Source organism: Hyaena hyaena, unplaced genomic scaffold (assembly GCF_003009895.1).
Source record: "Hyaena hyaena isolate Hyena2069 unplaced genomic scaffold, ASM300989v1 scaffold_254, whole genome shotgun sequence".
NCBI classification, from domain to species: Eukaryota; Metazoa; Chordata; class Mammalia; order Carnivora; family Hyaenidae; genus Hyaena; species Hyaena hyaena.
In genome coordinates, this window is record NW_024080890.1 from 1,609,766 (window position 1) to 1,632,334 (window position 22,569).

At 49.3% G+C, this 22,569-nt stretch overlaps 1 protein-coding gene across 2 annotated transcripts in view; it reads right to left on the minus strand.

Moving 5' to 3' along the window:
* The window catches only part of UBASH3A (ubiquitin associated and SH3 domain containing A), a 38,589-nt gene extending 24,540 nt beyond the window's left edge, over nt 1–14,049 (minus strand). For both annotated transcript variants that reach the window (XM_039245517.1, XM_039245518.1), the window contains exons 1-6: nt 13,932–14,049; nt 12,160–12,213; nt 9,152–9,338; nt 6,755–6,953; nt 3,268–3,437; nt 1,864–2,072 (exon numbers count right to left, since the gene is read on the minus strand). In XM_039245517.1, coding sequence (XP_039101448.1) covers nt 1,864–2,072; nt 3,268–3,437; nt 6,755–6,953; nt 9,152–9,338; nt 12,160–12,213; nt 13,932–14,044 — 932 coding nt within the window. In that variant the 5' untranslated portion in view covers nt 14,045–14,049. The remainder of the gene's footprint in view (nt 1–1,863; nt 2,073–3,267; nt 3,438–6,754; nt 6,954–9,151; nt 9,339–12,159; nt 12,214–13,931) is intronic.
* Between the last annotated feature and the right edge of the window lie 8,520 nt (nt 14,050–22,569).

Here is a 22,569-nt window from a genome sequence, read left to right on the forward strand (position 1 = left end):
TGAAGTCCCTTCCCCAAGTCCTTTTCTCTTCCCCAGCCCCGCCCCCAACCTCCGGGGTCCACTGTTGGAAGTTTCTAGAGATTCTTTTTTCTGGGGAACTTTTAGGCACAGGCATGCCCATAAATACATATCACGTGCATATACATACAGACAGTTGTGTTTTACTTTACCCTTCCCCACAGAGAGTTCGGTACTATATACCATGTTCTGTAACCTGTCCGGATTTTTTCATGTCAGCACATAAAATACTTTCTTGGGACCATTTTTAAGGCTGCAGATATTGTATTATATGGATATATCCTCATTTATGTCACTAATACACACATATACACACCTTTTCCTGGCTGGCCAAGCAAACACCAAGCCGGGTGCTGCTGTGCAGAGATTTCGCGGTTGCTATTAAAGTCCCTGGTCAGCAGACTGTAAGTTAATCGAGAGGGAGATTATCCCGGGTGGGTCTGACTACTTCCATTGGAAGGTCTTTAAAAAAGGCTTAGGGCTTCCTTGAGCTCAGCGATGACAAATAGCAGCTGTGTCTGCAACCATTCTCTCACCTGCCCCGGGCAAGGGTGGGGGGTCCTCCCTGATTGTCAGAAGCAGAAAGTGCTCCCATTGGCCATGACTGCCAATGTGTGTGGTCCCCTCCCTCCCTTCTTGCTTGCCTGCCCTTGTTTAGCTAGCCCCAACAGTCACACACGGCAATTCCTTAAATGTATGGGTATGTGTGTAGTGTGTAACATGGGCATACATTAGAATATAAATAATATGATGTAAATAGAAACAATTATATTATTAATAATTTTTGTATATGAAATATGATATATTTTATAAATACATTTCTATTGTGTATGTGTCAAAATTACTGCTTCTCTGGCTAAACCGTGACTGATCCTACATTTGGTATCACGAGTGGGGAGCTGTTGTGACAAAAGTATGGGAGCAGCTCTGGGACTGAGCCGTGGGTGGAGGTGGGGAGAATTTGGAGACACAATGAAAAAATGACTTTGGACAGACTGTTCATGGTGACATGGGAGCTGGTGAGAGTCAGATACACGTCCCAGGAAACTGGCGGAAGGGGTCCTCACCATGTAGTGGCAGAGACTTTGGTGAAGCTGGTTGTGTTGCTAAGAGTATTTCCAAGCACTGGCTTCCTCTTGTTGCTCACAGTGACACAAGTGAGGAAAGAGACAAATGGAGGGAAGCAACCCCAGCCTCTCCAGATGATGCAAAAAAATGCTAAAATGAAGAGATTCTCCAGCTGAACACGGAGAAGCAAGCCACTGGGAGTGCCACGGCTTCTAGGGGATGCGTTCTGCCAACACCACGAGAGCTTGGGAGGGGACCTGAGCTGCAGGTAAGACCCCAGCCCCGGCCTTGTGAGACCCCAAGCCAAGCGGTGCCCAGACAGCTGATGCAGGAAAAGTATGAGATAAAAAACATGCATTGCTTTAGCTGTTGAGTTCATGGTCATCTGCTACAGACCAGTAGAGAACTAGTAATGAACCTTCAGGCTTTACAGTCGACAGTCTGAGCAGAAGGCTAGATAAAGCCAAGCTCAGGCTCTCTGATTATCATCTGTTAGGTCCATAAGAAGGAAGTGGTTTTTACAGTCGTTTTGGGATTATGATCTCAGAAGCCGCATAGAGTAATTCATGGTTTCTGAACATTATCTGCAGAAAACCGTGGACCAACCAAGATATTTACTGCGTTACCTGCAGGGATAATGGTGCCAGCATGGAGAAGGCGATTTTCCCGATGATGGAACGGTCTCGAAGCACACGAACACGGCAACCACTGTTTCTCAGGGACGTTCTTGGACGATAATCAGAGAGGTGTGTGGGCTGCCGCTAGAGGAGCACTCACCTGTGCTTAACCCACGTGTCAGACTCGTTGGCTTGCTCCGTGTAGTTCTCCGGCAGGAAGCCGCGGCAGCCGGTCCGCTGGGAGGTCCCAATCACCCAGCCCTCACTGGCTTCTTCCTGCTGGGTGGGGTCCACGAAGATGTAGTCGCCGGGACTTAGTGTCAGCTCGTCCTCGTTCTGGGGTTTGTACTGGAATAGGGCCCTCAGGGTCTGGAAAAGAGCGAGTATTTTCATGTCTCAAGCACGGACTTGGGCTGGGGAAGAGGCCAGCAGGAGGTGGATGGCGGCTGCCCTCTGCTTCCAGGCTCCCCAGATGTGCTCTGTGACTCCAGGGCCCGTCCAGGCTTGGTGTCTGGTGACACATGGTAGTAGACGACAGAATACAGCACAGAATTCTTTGGATAGGTTTGGAAATAAATCTGATATCTACCTGTCTGTCTGTCTATCTATCTATCTATCTATCTAATCTACCTATCATGTCTATCAATTATCTCTCTCTCTCTTTCTATCCATCCATCCATCCATCCATCCATCCATCCATCCATCCATCCATTTATCTATGTTTCTAATGTATCTATCTACCTATCCATCTCTATCTATCTGTCTATCTATCTATCTATCTATCATCTAGTCTATCTGTCTGTCTCTCTCTCTCTGTATCTATCTATCTATCTATCTATCTATCTATCTATCTATCTAATCTACCTATTATATCTATCAATTATCTCTCTCTCTCTCTATCCATCCATCCATCCATCCATCCATCCATCAATGTTACTAATGTATCTATCTACCTATTCATCTCTATCTATCTATCTATCTATCTACCTATCTATCATCTCTTATCACTATTTACTTCTAATATGAAAGATTTTAGAGCATGATTAGACTGTCACACCCACCTTCCTTGGCATGAAGGAATTTATAGCCTCTCATACAACATGGAGCAGGGTGGGTTCACCCATGCTACTTCCATGGGTCTGAAAGGAGCACTGCATGCTTTCCATTTAAAGCATGCATCTGGGGGGAGGAAGTCTTGCAATGAGGCTTCACTGAGATCATCATTTAAACAGGCTAATAAGCAACAAAATGTATTCATGAATTTTTGCAATAGTCCACTTTTTATTGCCAGAAATGCTACCATTGTTTTTTTCCCAATTTTTTTGTGTGTCTACAACTCATATATAAAAGAATACTAGTTCCACATTTGCACAAAAAGGGAAGTGATTTTTTTTTTAGAAACAGTAGGACTCCTTTTCCTGAAATACCTCCAGAGGAGGGATCTTGGGGGTAAGCACTCTGTGTGTCTATCGGGTGGGCCGCCATTTGTTCCCATGGGGAGTGTCCAGCCCAACTGCCCGGCCAGGGCCGTCCCGACTGAGGCTTGCGGCTTGGGGTCGCTCACCTGGTAGTGCACAAAGCGCATGTCTCTGGAGTACAGCGTGGCAGTCCACGGGCAGCTGTGGCCTGGGCGGATGGCTCTGGCCAGCTGCTCCAGCGTCCTCTGGTGGTGGGGGTAGAACTTGTGGGCCAGGGTCAGATGCAGCTGCTTGGTGCAAGGCTTCACGGTGCAGTCTGTGAAATCAGGTACACGTGAGGGTGACGGGTGCGTTTACCTGAACCGTCGGCGCTGCGTGAACGGGACGGCCACCCGCCCACGATGGCTACACACCCAGGGCTGGCGTACAAAGCCTGTGTGCGCACTGCCCCCTGCCTCTGCCCCCCTCCCTCCCTCCCCCCAGGCCTGCGGCTTTCTTGGTAAGGCGAGGACTCCCCCCAGACTATGCCATTTCACAGAGTTCAGCTTAAAAAATTTTTTTTACATTTATTCATTTTTGAGAGGTGGGGCGAGAGGCAGAGAGAGAAGGAGACACGGAATCCGAAGCAGAGCCCAAGCTCTGAGCTGTCAGCACAGAGCCCGACGTGGGGCTCGAACTCACGAACTGCAAGATCATGACCTGACCAAAGTCAGATGCTCAACCGATCGAGCCCCCCAGATGCCCCCACAGGGTTCAGCTTACAGACAAGCCAGCTGGGCACTGCAGATTCTATAAGGAGGAGGAACGAGGAGGGGGTCTTTGGGGTCTATCACTTTGCAAGCCAGTTGCCTGAACAGCTGATTAAAGTGGATGAATCACAGCCTATGCTTCATTTCCCGGGGTGCGCACATTACCCAGCTGCCTGGATTCGCGGCCTTGAACTCCGGGTCGATGGTTTTGGTTCAGCTGCAGAGTGTCGGGAAGAAAATGCCACAGGCAACCCACCTGCGTCAGCCATGACGGCATCTCTGACATTTTGCTCACTTTGGTGAAGCCGGGAGCCCCGAGGGGCCGGCCCCTGCATCTTTGGGAGGTCTCTACCCTGGCGGCCCCCACCCTCCTGGTCCTCACTCCGGGGCTATGCGGTCAGCCAGGATCTGATTGCATCTGGACCACCAAGTAGTTTGTGTTTCGGGGAGGCGGTGACCGATGGGAACAGATTTGGTGTCAGGTAGACCTGGCTTCGGAGCCATCCTCCCCGTGGTGGGGACAGGTTTTGTTTGGACAGCAGCGACTTGATGACAGTGATGGCCACCTGCTGGGCCTACGCTGAAACCAGTGTCTGGATTCACATCTCCGGGAGTCTTTTCGTAAATACTGGTTACCGGCCACCTCTTCCCAGGGCAACACATGGCAACACACAGGCCCTGTTCTCCCGGGAATGTGGCATGGATGTTCCAGTTGCTTCCTGGACTCGGACCTGGTGGCCCGTGATGTCTCCCATCCCCTACATGAGCCTTCAGCAGCAGACAAGAAACCGCCGAGGTGAGAAGCTTAAATCGAGAGCACGTGCGGGTGGTGGGGAAATTCTTTTGTTAGGTGTTCGGGCAGTGGGCGGAGGACCACCTTGCCACTTGAGTCAGCGTGGCCCAGGGAGGACCCACGCGGGTCGTCACAGAGTCATCAGTGCACCACACGTGGCTTCTGTGTGGCCCTTGTCTTGTCTGCACTCCCCAGCCCCTGCGTCTGAGGGCGTGTCGCTGGGGGCAGACACAGGTGCCCTGATGGGGATCCAGGACACGCTGAAGCTGACCAGCCCCTCCCAACCCTTCAGGGTCAGGCCAGGGCACAGGCGTGGAGAGCAGGGTGAGAACCATCGAGTTGAAGCCACGCGGGCGGAGCCCCGGGCTGGTCAGCATGAACCCAGGTGGGGTGGGCAAGACAGAGCTGGCCTGAGGTTCCCACTCTGACCCCCTGCTTAGGGGACCCTGTCGCTTTCCTGGGGCTCTTATCACAAAGAGCCACAAACTGGGGAGCTTAAAACCACAGAAAGGTGCCCTCTCACAGTCTGGAGGCCAGAAGTCTGAAATGCAGGCATCTTCAGGGCCATGCTCACTCTGAGGCTCTGGGAAGGCTCCTCCCTGATGCGCCCAGCTCCTGGGGCTCCTGGTGGCCTCTGGTTTGGGGCCGCATCCCTGCATCCCTGTCTCCTCCTCATATGGGCTCCTCCCTCGCGTCTCTGTGCTCTCTCCTCTCTTACAAGGCCACCACTCACTGAATTTAGAGCCCACCTCTGCAGTCTGGCTTCATTTTAACTAATCGTGTCTACGGAGACTCTATTTCCAAATAAAGTCCATTTAGAAGGTTCTGGGCGGACAGGAATTTTAGGGGACGCTATTCTCCCATGACAATGACCTTGGACAGGAAAGTTCCCTTTCACAGGCTTCAGTCTCTCCATTTTTAAAATGGGGCCAGTGAGACCCATTTGGGGAATGCAGTGCGTAAGGGAGGTGCCGTGGCTGCCTTGGGGCGAGGGGCTGACAGAGCAGTGCAGAACGAGACCATGTTGGCCTTTGGAGGCAAGGAGATTAAAGAGCCATCACTTGACTCTTGTTTCTAAAGGTCACCAGTCCACAAAGACATGGGGTAAGCTGATAATCTGCGGCAAATAGGACCCCAGAGGCCAGGCTCCAAGTGGATATCCGGGATTCAGTGACCTGGTGTGGTCAGATCAGAATGGGGCCTCTGGACACGTGTGGAGGGGCAGGGCAGCGTCTCTCCCCCGGGGTGCCAGGAGTCACGGTCCTGAGCACCTTCTGTGTGCCACGACCGAGGGGGAAACTCCAGAGAAACGGGCTGCGTTGTCTGAAGGGCCCGAGCCCTCACCAATTTGCAGAGAAAGAGTGACTTCTGGGGCTGCCTATGGCTTGATGAAGGCCCAGCGCCAACCAGAGACGCAGGAGAGGCTCTCATCTTCAGAGGTCAAGTCCAGAGTCCCTCCCGTGAACCCCAGCCCGACCCCATCTCCAGACCAGCACAGCTGGTGGGGAAAAAGGCTTGCAGATTCTCAGCATGAGTCTGGACTATCCTTCCCCAAGAGGCCAAGGAGAAAAGACTATGCTCTTCCCTAAAACATTAACAAAAACCAACCAGGACTTGGGTTTTAGACGCAGCACCGACCCCAGGAGGGGACCTGCCCCAGGCGGACATGGGGCTGGGGGTGCGTCCAATCTCCCCGTGCTGGAAGTCTCCTCCTGGGACAGTTTTCCAGGCAGCTGGAACGTGCCCAGTGTTCTGAAAAACCATATCGACGCAAGCAAAGGTATTCCCACTTGGAGAAAAGGCGACCTCTGCTTTCAAGTCTGCTTTCCTTTTGAAGGACATTCTGGCTCATTAGATTCAGCTCCAGCTAAGCCGTTCAGCCCCAGAGCAAGGCCATGTTGGAGGAGCTGGCTGAAAAGGGAGAGGCGGGATGGGAACGTCCGGGGCCAGGGCGAGGCGTCCCCCGAGCCCAGCCCAGCCAGCGAGGAGCAGCCCGCAGCCTGGCCCACTGCACCTGAGAAGCAAGCACGGCCCCAGACCCAGAGCGGTCACTACCTGGTAACCGCGCCCTTTGTGTGCAGAGCTTCCTACCTGCCAGGACAGCCACTTCCATAGCGAACGTGGTGGCGAATTCCCGGATGACGTCCGCGGGGCTGTCGTTGACGAAGAAGCCCAGGTAGCTGATGGAAGAATGGAGAGCCAGAGGGATGACCAAGGGGAAGGAAGCCCGGATCCTGTCCCCAGCTCTCTTCAGAGCCTCGTACAGACACTCCACCTTGTGGTCTTCGCACTAAAGGAGAAGAGACAAAGGATGTGCTTTCTCGCCTCTTGTCACAAGGGCAGCTACTCCTTAGTCACTTCAAACCGGGCGGCCAGGTGAGCCTATATGTGGTCACGGTACTGGAACGTAAGTCTCCCGCCCCTGCATCTGGGGCTGTGGACTTGTTCCACACCACTCTTGAGCTTCTTAGAGATTTCAGGTAAAATTCCTTTTGGGATGGAATGTCCTTTAAGTGCCCAGGTTGGAAATGCCTGTCACCCTGACTACCTCTTGTCCCTCCATGTCATGTTGACTCAACCCACAGCAGTGCGCAGCTGTTTGGCTTCTGGAGATTTCTGGTAGACTCCGAGGCAGCCATTGGCGTGCACTGCTCCGAGCCCAGGGCTCAGCCGGAGTGCCAGGCGGTGGGCGCTGGCCGGACCCTCACTGCTGCTCTCCACTCGCACCTTGCCCTCCTCGTTCCTGGGCTCAGTGCTGCCCAAGCACTTCCTGGGCTTGAAGACCTTCCTCCATGTGGAAGACTCACGTGGCCACGTGGGACTGCGGTGACCCGTGGGCCCCTGCCCCGCCCCCTCCCCCAGCAGGAAGTCAGCCCAGCCCTGTTCTTCCCGGCAGCTGGCTCCCCCGTGAATTTCCCACAGCACCTTTCATTCTCGGACGAATCAACTGCGTTGTAGTTTTAAGATGCTTTTTTACGTCCCCTCTGGCCAGCGGCTCGTAAGCTCGTCCCTGTGTGTAGTGTCTTTGCCACCTTCGCGGGGCCTGGGAAAGCTCATGGTGCATGGACGGTATAACCCTGAGTAAGCCCCTATCTGTCCACATCATGTCTCTCAGTCTCGGGTCAGTAGTCGGGGAGCACAGGGTCGTATGTGAACAGAGCCGCATGGACATCGCCCGTGGAGATGGGACGTCTTCCTTTCACAGCATCAGAGGCAGAGCCTCCATCCCTCTGCCGCTCATCTGCTGGGGCTGCCGCTCAGCCAGCCAGGCAGGGCTGGGGGTTAGTGGGGCGGCTGACCAAGGGAAGGGAGGTGTGTGTGCACGCATGTGTGTCACATGGTGTGTGTGTCTGTGTGTCTGTGTGGACATGTGCGTGGGAAGAGGACTTGAAAGCCCAGGTGGCCCCTTGACGGTGTGATGAAACACGCCCATTTTGAGGGTCATTTTCGTCACAGGCTCTGGCCGCTTCCTTGCCCTGACGAGCCCCTAAGGACAAGCTGGAAAACAGCCTGACCGTCACAAATGCTGTGGCTGGCAAAGTATGGTGACCAACCCACCATACCCCAGCGCGCCCGGGACTTTTCTGGCTTTAGCACTGACGCTTCTGTGTCTTGGGGCCCCTCCCCTCAGCCCCTGGCAAATTGGGGTGACCGTCAAAGGCCCCAGGGGAATCGACTGGAAACATTCCCAGCAGAGGCTCGCAGCACCCTCCCCATGCACGCGTGGAGCCTGGCAGGGAGCGCTCCTTGGGCCCTGGTGGCGCCCCTGAAATGAGTGGGCCCCTGAGAGCCTGCTGACAGCAGGGGCGGCCAGGGCGTGTCCTCTCCAGGCTTGTCTGGTGCGGAGCCACAGAGGAAGTGGCTGTCCGGCCCTCCCTCTCTCTCATGCCTGCCGCTTCTCTCCTGAGAGGTCCAGCTTCTTCTCGCCTTCCCAGGACCCTGAGAAGCCGCCTGCTGGACTATTTTCTAGATCAGGGCTGGTCCCCAAAGGAGCAGGGAACAGTCCCGCATTTGCGACAGGCTGGCCGTGACCGTTCTTCAGTTCATCCGTCCCACATTTCCAAAACACCCACTCTGAGGCTCTGTGCCGGTCTCGGGGCACAAAGGTGAGCAAGCCACCTACCTGGCGGTGATTTGGCCTCGAGAGGGCTGCAGGGCTGCACCAGACACATGGCCAAGCCAGGTGGATGGTGCCACGAGAGGTACAGACCAAAAGATGATGGGAGCACAAAGGCATCGGCCTCTGCCCAGGGGGCTGGGGAAGACTTAACAAAGGGAGGGGATAAGTGAGCGGGGTTTTGAGGAATGCATAGGAGTTGGCCAGATGAGGCTGAGGAGGAAAGTAAAGGGTATCCCACACGAAGCGGACGGCTGATACTACAGTTGTGGGAAGTAGATCAGTTATCTCCACTGCCGCGGGGTTTTCTCAGGGAAATGACTCCAGCGGCCGTGGCAGTGAGCGTTAAAGGTGCGCTGGGGCCGACTCACCGTGAAGAAGTCACAGAGCGTTATGTGAGGGAAGACCTCGTGGGCCCGGTTCTTCGTGCACTGACGCTTGCTCTCCCTCCAGAACTCCTGAAGCTGCTCCAGCAGGGGCCCCGTGGGACAAAGGAACAGGGCGTACTCCTGGGGGATGGGATCGTCCAGAGAAGGGTCATTGCGGTGACAACGTAGCCTGTAACAGAGAGCAGGCCGCTGTCGCCAGGAGCTAGAACGCAGGGACCCTCCCCCTGGAGGGCAGCGACTCAGAGGGACAGGCCGTGCTGAGCACATGCGGCACCCACGGCCCCTCTTGGGCGGGACTCAGTGGGCCCAGGGCTGGTGTGGCCACGGAGCGGCTCAGGGGCCACCCGAGTCTCGGACCCGCGTTAGTCTGATTCCCGCGGGACAAAGGCGGAGACATGAGAGAAGGTGACAGACGACCTCAGCCCCTGGTCTTCAAACCGTCTTTGGGGTCCAGCCATCTCCTTAGTGTTGAAAACAATTGGCAGAAAAAACTCACAATTTGCTTTTAGCAGACTTCAAAATGAGTGTGAAAGTTAAAAACTACAAAAAGAAATAGATGAAATTCAGGTGGCTGTTATATATTTTCTTTGTATTCAGAAAGTTACTTTAAGGACAAGGAAGGAGACATGAGATACAACCCCAAATTCAAGTTCATTCTCACTATCAACGAAAACAAGGATGGACACAACCCCAAAGCACTAGTTTTCTTATCTGTCAAACTAACAAAATGTCTGTGAAAGGATAAAACTCATGCTCAGTTGTGTCAAAGGGGCAGCAAATTAGTATAACCTTTGTATTTACATCAGCAAATTGCCAGGAAGCACCAAGAGGATTAAAATATCCACTTCATTTGAACTCACAATTCTACTTCCAGAAATTTCTCCAAAGGAGAAAGCAAATGGTACAGATAAAACAGCACGTGTGAAGTGTCTTATTGTATTGTTACAGGTCACGGGAAGGAAACACGAGATAAAGGATGGTAAGTGTATTTATCAAGTGTTCATCAAGAGTCACGGTTTTGAAGAAGTTCTAATGACTCAGAGATGTGCCTGAGATGTTAATTGTAAGTTTAGCGGGCAATGTGCCACGACTTAAAGAAACACTACTTATGCCTTTAAAAAAATTTTTAACATTTATTTATTTTTGAGGGACAGAGAGAGACAAAGCACGAGCAGGGGTGGGGGTGGGGAGTGGAGGAAAAGAAGACACAGAATCTGAAGCAGCTCCAGGCTCTGAGCTGTCAGCACAGAGCCCGATGTGGGGCTCGAACCCACGGACGGGGAGATCATGACCTGAGCCGAAGTCGCACGCCTAACCGTCCCAAGTCTCCTTAAGAGTAAATACAAACACCAACAGAGGGCGCTCTGACCCTTCATCCTGGCTCACTTCCTCCCTGGCACACGTGTACTCTATTGTTTTTTTCTTCTAGAAACCTAAGTAACAGATGCATAGATAACACCCGTGTGTGTTTTCTGTAAATCACAAGCGACTGCTTAAATTATTCTGCAGTTTACATCGTTCCCGTCAGCCATGTTTTTGTGTTTTATTCACATTGACACGCGTACATCTGGTTAAGTGTGTCAGAGTGACCCTTCTGAGGGCTGGGGGTGATATTTCACTTATCCACTCCACTGGAGGACACATCACTGGTTTCTTTTTGGAAAATGTTGTGATGCTGTAATCCAGATCTTGGTACATGTTTTTAGGCCCTTTGTCTCCACGACATGTACTTGGGCGTGGAACCGGGTGGTCGGCCGTGATTGCCACCGGAACAGTGGGAGATTGTGCGTGGGCACTTGAAGCTGCCTTCTGTTTTAATGACACCTGAACTTGCACTTCATAGATTAGCCAAGGCCAGCCCACTCCTGGTTGAGCCTCGGGGACCCCACTGCCTCCCTGTGGCTCAGTGGGACTTGCGGTCAGGCTCACCTTCTGTCCCACGAGGCGGGAGCCGTGGCCTGGAAACAGTGGGTTTCGTTCGAAATTCAAATTTGGCAACTGACTTTAGAGTTCGCCTCGCCAGAGGGTTCTGGGTGTTTCTCTTTGTCTGGTAGACAGGCTGCGTGTTTTGTCCTCGGCCTAGAGGCTCTGGGGAAGGAATTAGGTCCCCAGTGGGGACATGCTGGCCACTTGAGATCCACAGTGCACGTTTGCCATCCTGCTCGGGGGCGCGCACCGCAGCGGGTGAGACCTGGTTTGTCACTGAGGTTTCCCAGAGCGGAGCGTGGGGGGAATTCCCGCCTGGGGACAGAATGATGACATCACGGCACATTCGGGCCGGACTGGGTAGCTGGTTGGTGGCAGAGCCTCTTGGGACCCTGAGCTCCTCATCCCCCACCCCCCCGCCCCACCAGGCACCCTTAAGGTGAGATGCCTTAGGGGCCATTCAGGGCCACCAGTAAATTCTCTCCCCATCAGAGGGAGCCTGGGAGAGAATGGTGACTCGTATTTTATATCAGAAGAAATAGCTCTTCCCTATTTACTCAACCAATCACGTGGATTTCCTTCTTCTTTGACAGTCACATGTGGCTAAACTCGGATTTTTAAGTGAAGAAAGGCTTGTTCAAGGTTCAGTCTCTCTACTTTGTATTCCTTTTTAAAAACGTGTATTTATTTTTGAGAGAGACAGGGACACAGTACACACGTGAGCGAGCAAGTGGGGAAGGGGCAGAGAGAGAGGGGGACAGAGGATCCAAAGCAGGCTCTGCACTGAGAGCAGAGCCCCACGTGGGGCTGGAACTCACAAACCCCGAGATCATGACCTGAGTCAAAGTCGGACGCTTCATCTACTGAGCCACCCAGGCGCTCCTGTTTGCCATTTTGAATGCGGGCTCTTCATTCCCTTTCCTGGGTGCTGGGTGGGCCGTGGGGGCCACTCCCTGCCTGCCCAGGGTGTATGGGTCCCTCCCCGAGCCCGCGCCATCGAGCTCTGGAGGCCCCGGGCAGGGCAGCCACACGCCCTCCATGCCTGCAGAGGGAGCTGCACTCACCAGTCGGATGCCTCTTCCGCTGTCTTTCTCCCAGTGGCCGCCAGTGCCTTCAGCCTACGAGAGAGCAGACGGGGAGGGGCATTCAGACCCTGCCTTCCCTACTTCCGGGAGGCATGGGGGAGGCAGGCCTATCGCCCTGTGGGGCCTGGGACCTGGGCGGGCACGAGGGTCCGACTGCTTAGACTTTGAAGCAGGAGGCACTACCCAGGCCTCGGCCCTCCGTGCGGCCTCGCTGTGGTTTCTGCAAATGCAGATCTGCTCACATGCTTCCCCCGCCCCTGCCCATTTTCCTTGAGGGGCTCCTGCCTCCAGCCCTGGGCATGGGGCCCACCCACACCCGCCATCTTGCCTCCCCGGCCCACCCTGTGGGTAAACCCACTCTTGGATCCTCAAGTTGGCCGTGAAGGGCCGGATGGGCCTCCCTGCCGAAGAGAGCAGACCTTTGGAGAAATGGCTCCCGTTCTTCCGAGCTTGGCTCAGGGGTCCCTCCTCCAGGACAGTGGGGGGATGTGCAGCCCATCCTGTGTGCCATGCTTCCCCGTCCCCCCACGTATGGCCATCCTGCTTCGTCTATGAGCTCGTGTCTGTTTGCCTCCCCCACCGGCCTGGAGGGTCCCTGAGGCCCAGCCGTGTCCCACTAATCCTTATAACCCGGGACCTACACACATAGAGACCAACCTGAGCCAGACGGAGTGTGGTTGAGGTAACTCACGCACGAGTCCCGCTGGAAATAGTGGGGGTTGGTGAGCAGACCAGCATGGCGCTGCCCAGAGCCACTATTTGGTGACTCCGGATGGGGATGACATTAGTTTAAATCACAGGAGACTCTGAGCCTGAGTCCATGTCCAGCTTCCATCGGCCGTAAAGGGTGGGCTTTAGACGTGCCAGGAATAGGGCCCCGCCCCACCTCTGCCTGGGTTCTCTGGCCTCAGTATCCCTGGCTGTACCCGAGGGAGAGTGCCCGACGCGGGGTCTAGCACATGGTCCCACTGCCCATTTCGAAGGCCCTCGGTTTATTATCAACATAAAGGCGACTGAGTTCTGATCTGGGTTGGAAAAGAAAAGGGTGAAGCTTCAGAGTGATAATAGCTCGTTTGCTCAGGGCTTTGTTATAATGTTTAAGGAAGCCTCGGTCCCCAGTCCGAGGGAATAAGTCTGAAAAATCAGCACCCAGTGTCCCGACCTTGGCTCATTGCCTCTGGGGACTTTGTCTTTCTCTCTGACAGGCTGGATCCTAAGATTAACGTTTTCTGCACGGGGCACCTTTTCCTCGGGTAAGCAGGATCGATCAGCACTGTTCCGGTTTCTTAACCATCTCCTTTCACTCTCAGACACTGAAGAGATCACCCCTCCGGTGAGTGGTTCCCCCACACCGCTTAGGAATATATTCATCTTGGCGGTGCTCTCTGCCATCCCTTCAGCCTGGCGTCTGAAGTGCCTCACTGTGTCATCTCGGTCCCTGAACCACAAAGAGCCTGCCCAAACTCCTCCAAACCCCCCAAATTTGGGGGGGGCAGGAACACATGGCTTCTGACTTTCACAAATTTTAGGGTCCCTCCACCAGCCAGCCAGCACAGTTTGAGTCTAAAAGAGCAAAGATCATGTCATTTAAAAAAGCAGAGAAGGGCTGTATTGTGAGAGCATGTCTCCCTTGGCAAGTGTACCCCTTCGGCAGGAAGTCACTGCTCTGAGCTGCCTGCAGTTCTGTGGCAGAGGCAGAAGCGTCTCTGAGCCGGGAGCCCATGCCCAGCGGCCGGCGGGACAGTACTCACGCGGTGTGTACCGGGAAGCCCATTCCCAGCAGGGGCTCCAGGAGCGAGGGCGTGCCGCGGACCTTGAGCTTGTTGGAGACCTTTGCATAGAGCTGCGTCTCCCCGGCTGCCATCTCTTCCTGCCTGTGGACAGAAATGAATAGATAAAGCCAGAGAGAGGCACACACAGGCAAGGCTGAGGGTGTGAAGAAAAACCTCAAGCCCTTTTTGATCTCTCTGACAAAAGCTAATATCCTGTTTGCATGAGATGTCGGTTTTCAGAGTTCTCTCTGCAGGGTGCTGGGCGCAGCGTCCACCGGCTCTGTTTCCACACGGGGTTTGCGGTCCGGAGGTCCAGCCCAGCCCCTGCTCAAGATTAGCCACTGACTCGGTTCTCCACTGGTGCCACCGGCCACAGACCCAGGGCGACCCCAAGCCTCCTTGCCTGCAAACGAGACGTTAAACTACACTCCATCTACTGTCCCTGTGAGCTCTGACATGTTTGGTTCTTGTAATTATTCATCGACTCTGTTTTTGATTTTAGAATCTTTTGAAGTTTAATGGGCGTGCCGAAAAGTTGACAAATCCTACGTACGAGTCAGTGAAACTCCATCCAGGGAGCTCACACACCTAACTCCCTCAGGACCAAACAATAAAACAAGGGTCCTCAACCTGGGGGATTTGGGCCCCGTCCCCAGGGACCATTGGCAACATCTGCAGATGCTTCTGAGGGTCCCCGTTGGAGGAGAGGATGTTTGCTACGGCATCTTTCACGTCGAGGACAGGAATGTAGCGGGTGCACCCCAGAGCAAAGAGGGACCCGGCCCAAAATATCAAGAGTGCCAAGGTTGAGAACATGTGCTCTGGACCACAACCAGAGCACCCCTGCCCCCAGCACCCCTCCCCTCAACTCCTAGTTATTTTTTCCCTCCCCCAAGAAGGTAAGTTCCATGCTCACGTGTACATTGATTTTGGCTATTTTTGAATTTTACATAACTAGAACCATAGAGCATATAGCCTTTTGTGTGTAATTTCTTTTGCCCCAAACTATGTGTGTGAAATGTACCCACGTGATTGCTGGTAGCGTGCTTCATTTGCTGCATTGCTGTGCATTTTTCTATCTGAAAAGTGAAACATAATTTACTTCTCCATGTCTCTGTTGGTACATTGTTTGGGTGGTTTTCAGGTGTCTTGCTATGGTGGACATTCTTGTGTATATGCCTTTTTGCACCTGATTTATGTTATTGACGTCAGGTACACATCTAGGATTGGGGTTTTTAGGTCATAGGATACATATGTACTTCATTAGTAACTACCAAGAAGTTTTACAAAAAGGTGGTTCCCATTTGCTCTCTTAGCAGTGGGTTAGGGTACGGTTCACCGACATTCTTCTACTGTCCATCTTTTTAGCCTTAGCCAATCCGAGGCTGTGGAGTGGTGTCTCGTTGTGGTTCTAATTTGCATTTCCCCAAATGGCAATGACATTGAGCATCATGAGACAGGCTCTTGGCCATTTGAATAACCTCTTTGGGGAAGGGCCCACTTAAATCTTCTGCCTTTTAAAAATTGGATTGTTCAGTTTTTCTTATCAATTTGTGGGAGATAATAAGTCTCTGGAGATAATAAGTCTTTCATTGGGTGTGCTTAACGGTAATGACTTCTTCTAGGCTGTGGTTTGCCTTTTTAATCTCTTAATGTCTTTGGGTGAAATGAAATCTCCTCATTTGAATGAAAAGTAATTTATCATTTTTCAATAGTTAGAACTTTCTGCATCCTGTTCAAGACATCATTGTTAACCCAACATTGATGAAGATATTCCCCTGTGTTTTCTTCTTGAAGTTTACTATTTTCACTGTTTACATTTAGCTGTTTGATCCATTTGAATACATTCCATGTATGGTGTGAGGTAGGGGTAAGTGTTCATTTATTTCCCTACACCTGTTTTCATTGAAGGAGCATCCATTGTCCAATGCATCACAGTGGATATTTCTTCTAAATCAGGTGACTGAATATATGTTAGCCTGTTTTTACTCTCTTCCTTTCTCTTGTTTGATTTGTTCATTTTTGTGCTCATACTACAGTGGCTTTCATTACTATGGTGTTAATTCCTCTGATTTTGTCTTCTTCAAGATAGTCTTCATTCCTCTAGGCCCATTGATTTTTTATATAAATTTAAAAATTAGATTGCCACAGTGTGCCATTGGAGACTGCAGAAATATATGTGGTCATTTACTTTTCAACAAAAGGCCAATGAAATTCAGTAAAGGAAAAGATAGTATTCTCAACAAATGAGGCTGGAAAACTGCATATTGATATGGGAAAATATGATGCTTACTTCACATCATGCACACAGCTTAGCTCAAAATGTATGATGGGACTAAATGTAAAAGCTAAAACTACAAAAATTCTAAAAGAGCACCTGGGAGAAAACTCTTTGCTATGTTGGGGTTTGCAAAGCTTCATTAAAGAGTTGTAAAAGAAGAAAATTGGTAAGTTGCGTTTCGTCAAAATTGAAGACTTCTGGGGCACCTGAGTGGCTCAGTTGTTTGAGCGACTGACTCTTGGTTTGGCCCAGGTCATGATCTCATGATTTTGTGGGTTTGAGCCCTGCATCGGGCTCTGTGCTGACAGAGTAGAGACAGCTTGGAATTCACTCTCCCTCTCTCTCTACCCCTCCCTCACTTGTGCTCTCTCTGTCTCTCAAAATAAAAAAATGAACTTTAAAAAAAATAGAAAACTTCTGCTCTTTGAAAGATACTATAAGGAAAATTGAAATGTAAGTCTGGGGGTAAATACCACCATATGTATCTGACAAAGGACTTGTATCCAGAATTTATAGAACATAACATAATTGTGTATATGTACATTCTTTTAATCAATAATAAGAAAACAAAAAATCCAACTTAAAATGGGCAAAAAGTTCTAAATGGGACACTTAACAAAAGGAGCTACATGAATGGCTTATGAGGGACATGAAAAGATATTTAACTTCATTATTCATCAGGGAACTATAAATTAAAGCCTCAGTGTGATACCACAATACATTTACCGGAAGAGCAAAAATGGACAAGATTGACAATACTAAATTTTGACAGTGCTGGGGGATAATTGGAACTTTTATTTATTGTTTGACCATTTTGGAAAATATTCTGACAGTTTCTTCTACAGCTCAACATCCATTTGCTATATGACAGACTTACTCTGAGCTGCCTACCAAGGAGAAATGAGAATGCGTGACCATACAAAGACTTGTGTGTGAATGTCCTTGACGGCTGGATTCACGGTGGACCCAAACTAGAAAGAACCCAAATGTCTATCAACTGGTGAATGCATACCTAAATTATGGTTTACTCAATCAATTAATTATGGTATATTCAAAGTATGGTATACTTCAAAATTATGACATATTCAAAAATGTCAATATTCATAAACTTTATTTCTCCTGCTTGCTATATCGTTCTGGCAAAGACTTCCAGTGCCATGGTGAATAAAAGGGGCTCTTGGGACAGGTACCCTTCATCAGATTAAATGAATTTTTTCCACTCCTAGTTCACTGAGGTATTTTTAAAAATTCATTAACAGATACTGAATTTTATCAAAGGCTTTTTCTGCATCTATTAAGATGATCATACTGTTTTCCTTCTTTGTTCAGTGAATGAGGTAGCTTGCGACAGTTCACTTTTGAGTGTTAAATCACCTTGGGTTTCTAAGATGCAACCTTGATCGTATTATGCTATCTTTTGTATATATTTCTGGATTCCATTAGTTAATGCCTTGTTTAGAATTTTTTTGCATCAGTGTCTGTAAATTAGCTTGGCCCGTTGTTTTCCTTTCTTACAATTTCCTTCTCCAGTGTTGGTGTCAGTAGAATGATCAGCTCATTCTCATGTTCTTGGGACTTTCTGGTCATAACACTGAATGTTGCCACTCAAGGAACCCCCTCAATCCCAGGCAGACAAAGGCACAAGGTCACCTGAAGTGTCAGTGTTATTCTGGCCTCATAAATGAGTTGGGAAATGGGGCTGAGCCTGGGGAGGGGCTCAGTCGGTTGAGTGTCTGGCTTTGGCTCAGGTCATGATCTCTTGGACCATGAGTGGGTTTGAGCCCCGCATCGGGCTCTGTGCTGACAGCTCAGGGCCTGGAGCTGCTTCAGATTCTGTGTCTTCCTCTCTCACTGCCCCTCTCCCGCTCATGCTCTGTCTCTCAGAAATAAATAAAGGTTAAAAAAATAAATGAGTTGGGGATGAGCACTGGGTGTTATATGGAAACCAATTTGACAATAAACTATTGTAAAAAATAAAATAAAATAAAATAAATGAGTTGGGAACTATTTCCTCTTTTCCATTCTCTGAATTTTTTTTTAAAGATTGGTATAATTTGTTCCTTAAATGTTTGAAAAGATTTATCAGCAAAGTCATCTGGGTGTAGAATTTCCTTGGAAAATTTTAAATTATGGATTTAATTTATTTAACAGATACAGGAGTATTCTTCTTGTATTTGTTTCATTAAGCTGTTTTTCAAGGAATTTGACCATTTTATCTAAGTTGTCTAATTTCCTGGCGTAGTTGGCCAGAGTTTTAAAAATTTCAATTTTGTTGCATGGTTTTCTGTGTAGAGGTCTTGCAGTATTTGTTAGATTATTCGTAGGTATTTGATTATTTTTGATGCCACTATAAATTATCTTTTTATTTATTTTTAAATGTTTTTTTATGTATTTTTGAGAGAGACAGAGCATGAACAGGGAGGGTCAGAGAGAGAGGGAGACACAGAATCTGAAGCAGGCTCCAGGCTCTGAGCTGTCAGCACAGAGTCTGACATGGGCTCGAACCCATGAATCATGAGATCATGACCTGAGCCAAAATCAGACACTCAATCAACTGAGCCACCCAGGCGCCCCTAAATTATCTTTTTAAAATTTCGTGTTCATACTCTTTCTTGCTGGGAAATCAAAACATTATTGCTTTTTACATTATTTTGCATTGAACTTATATGTGATTTTATGTCTTGCTTGATTTCCTTATTAATTCTAATAATCTCTAGAATTTTAAAAACATTGTATGTACAAAAATAATTGTGAACAACAATATTTTTCTTTCTTTCTTCTTACTTTCTTACATATTCTTTTCTTTTAAATGTTCTTTTTTATTTCTCTTTTTTCTTTTCTTCTTTTTTCCTCCTCCGCCATTTCTTTCTTCCATTCCTCTTCCTCCTTCTCCTTCTTCTTTCTATTCCTCTTCTTTTTCTTCTTTTCTTGGACTGGAGTGAACTCCAAATGTTAAATAGATACGGAATACATCAATATAGTGCACCTCCCTGTATTGGTCTCCATTTCAGAGAAAAAAGTTTCAGTATTTCACATGAAAGTTTTAATTATATTGTTAAATATCTTTTTGCTTTGAGGAATCCAAAGATAAAATAATTTCATAATTAAAATGAGTTAAATATCTTAAATTTAAAAGCCTCAAAGTAGACAAAGCTTGTTATCCAGAAGAAAGAAAAAGCAGATTTGGGGTCTGAAATATAGCCTCTACTCAAATATAGTGTTCTTTTCTTTTTTTAAATTAAAAAAAATTTTTTAAATTTTATTTCTGAGAGAGACAGCGTGAGAAGGGGAGGGCCAGAAAGAGAAGGAGATACAGAATCTGAAACAGGCTCCAGGCTCTGAGCTGTCAGCACAGAGCCCGATGCAGGGCTTGAACCCATGAACCACGAGATCACGACCTGAGCCGAAGTCAGATGCTTAACCGATTGAACCACCCAGACGTCCCTATTTTTCTTTTCTTAATAGTAAACCACTTTTTGAGCAATTGTGCTTATATCATATTAAAATATAAATTTCTCTTAAAAAATCTTATTTGGGTAAGTCAGGAGAGGCCCTCTCAAGCCTAATCTCTTTTTCTTACCTTGAAAAGTTATCTTCCAAGACCAACAGCAAAGGACTTGGTCCTTGATGGACAGTTTTCCTGTGCCTTGCCCTCAAAGGCATCCTTCTCTCCCAAGGTGGAGGCTGAGACCATGCTCAGACCTCAAGCTGTGTGCAAATGGTTACAAAAGCTTCATAGCCTGTAGGGGACCCCTCAGGGTAGGGGGCTCCTTCTCAGACCTCCCAACCAAGACCAGCAAAACACGGCTTGGTGAATATCCAATGCCAGCCCTAGGGGTGATAATTTCTATGTCCTCTGATTTTATTTTGAGTTTGATGGAATTGATTTGCAGGTAAACTTTCTGAGAGGTGGGGGAAATTCAGCCACCATCATGGGTCATCTCCCTGCGGAACCTCGGCAAACTGACTTCACTTAACACACATGCCAAGATGTCCACATGTTAATATATTCATGTGACATATGTGAGCTCATGATTGCTTTTGGTTTTTCTTCGTGTCTACTGCTGACCTAGTTCCACCACCTAGTTTATGATCAGCTCATCCGTGTACCTGGAACCCCATCACATGCTCATCATTGTGCCGGGCGCCGTGAGAGTACATTCTAGACTCTGTCCTCTAGAGTTTTGTTACACAAGAACACTATCTACAGCAACTCAGGCAAAAACAAAGAAAGAATGAAGTTCTAAGTGTCCTGTCCCTGTCTTTGAGGGCAAATGTTTGTTCAAGGACTAGAGGCAGTAGTTAGAAAAGACGTAAATGGAGGGAAGAGTGAGCTTGAAGGATTCCCAGTCTTAAATCCCAAAACACTGAGAGGTGTGGGCAGAAAAACAAGACTGAATTTAACCACGATTAGCTGAATGTACCTCTTTGGCTTCGTTGCCAGTGGCAAATCCTGCCAACAATACCTTTAAAATCCATCCCAAATCCAGCCTTTGTACCACCAGCATCCTGGTCCAAGTCATGGCCATGGTGACCCAGGTTTTCAGTGGCTTCGTCCCAGCTTTCTGTGAATCCACCTCTGACTGTGTACTTCTTGCACATGTGTAGACCCGACTTTGCCCTGCTTAGCTCTTTGGTGGTTTTCCATCTCACAGAAACCAAACCCGGCTCCTCCCAATGGCCCAGGCCTCCAGTGATCTGCCAATCTCTAGCACACAGGTTTTCTTGGGGTTCTTCACACATCCCCAGTTCATCTCTCCAGGCCTTTGGAGCTGACGGTCCCATGCTTGGAATAATCTCAGCTCATAAGACCAACTTTATCCCATCACTGAGGTCTTGACTAAAATACCACTTCTTCCTGGGAGTCTTCCTCCACCACGCTGCCTCAGCCTCTCCCAGCCTCATCTCATTCTAGCATTTGTCATCACCTGGGACCACAGGTGAGTGCTTTGTCCCCTCTGCCATCTGCTCTGAGTCTAGATGCCTGGCTCATGGCAGATGGCCCGTAAATATTAGGTGAAAAAGTGAATGCTCGATTCACACCCAGCTCTACTCCACTAGACTTCCAAAGGGTCTCGGTCCCCAGCCCACAGCGGCAGGGCTATGTTCTCTCTTGATAAAGCATCTTAAAGCTGTATTGTGTGCAGAAACCCCTTGGGATTCAGAGCCCCCCTGCCCCCAGAAGAGAGTGTGAAGTGTCTCTATAGAGTGCTGTGTGAGAACACGCTCAGTCTCCCTCTCTTTTGTCTGCAGAGTAGCTGTGAGTCTAAACTCAGACCCAATCACATAGAGGAATAGAAACCCCCACCAAGGGGTTTTGCTCAGCACTGGGCAGGACCTATCTGTTATTTTATAAAAGGAGTGTCTGTGTTCCGAAGGCTCTCTTCTGTGAAGTTTCTGAAAAGGTTTCCTTACCTTACTTACCAATTAAAGGCAAGTCACATTTTTCCCCTCCCCGATCTCTGCAGTCATACCACCAACAGCCATTTGATAGCCACAGCCAGATTGGGTTACACAGATGCCCGCGATAATGCCATTCGCTGTGATGATTGAGTCGACCAGGCTGGGTGACTTGGTGGAAGGAAGTATTTCCCGATTGGACTAACCTGTTGGCAGCCTGCTCACCATCACGCTTGCTTTTATAATGAAAAAGGCAAATATTTCTGCTCTTAATGATGGCGGCTCCAGAAATGGTGAGTAACCTGGGTGGGTGGGGGGTAGGGAAAGAAGTATCTTCTCTCAACATTTCTCAGGGTTCTGAAACCGACCGATGATGACCAGTTTGGGAAGGGACTTCTGTGCCCAGGTTCAAGGTTTCAGAAAGCATTTTGCCATTTCTTCTGATTGTGGTCATGAAATTAAGCTGTGTACTTTGCCACGTGCTGATGGTACACGGCAAGAAACGGCAAGAATCAAAGGCACAAACGCTGGATGTGAATTTATTAGTTTTCTACGGTACCCTTCAAAGCCACTCTTGAAATGGAAACGAAACCAATGTTTTTGGTGCATAACTCCCGCTAAGATTTTCCCAATGCATGTGAAACAGCAGGAAGGCAAAGTTCGTGTTAAATGGCTTCATAGTTTCTTTTTGAACTCAGACATTGCCTCCAGTGAACAGAAGGAAAATAAAAATGGGTGATTTGTCTGCACTTATGTGCCCGTTGGAACCTCTTTTGAGGAAGCAGGTTCCCAGAGAAGTCATGCCTGACTGATACTTGGGAGGGTGAGCTGAGAGTTAGTTGGGAACATTCCGCCATTTTATTGCTCACTCCACCCCTCTTAGAGTTGCGGGAATGAATTCCAGAGGCTTCTGACCTCTCTGGCTTTGTGATAGGT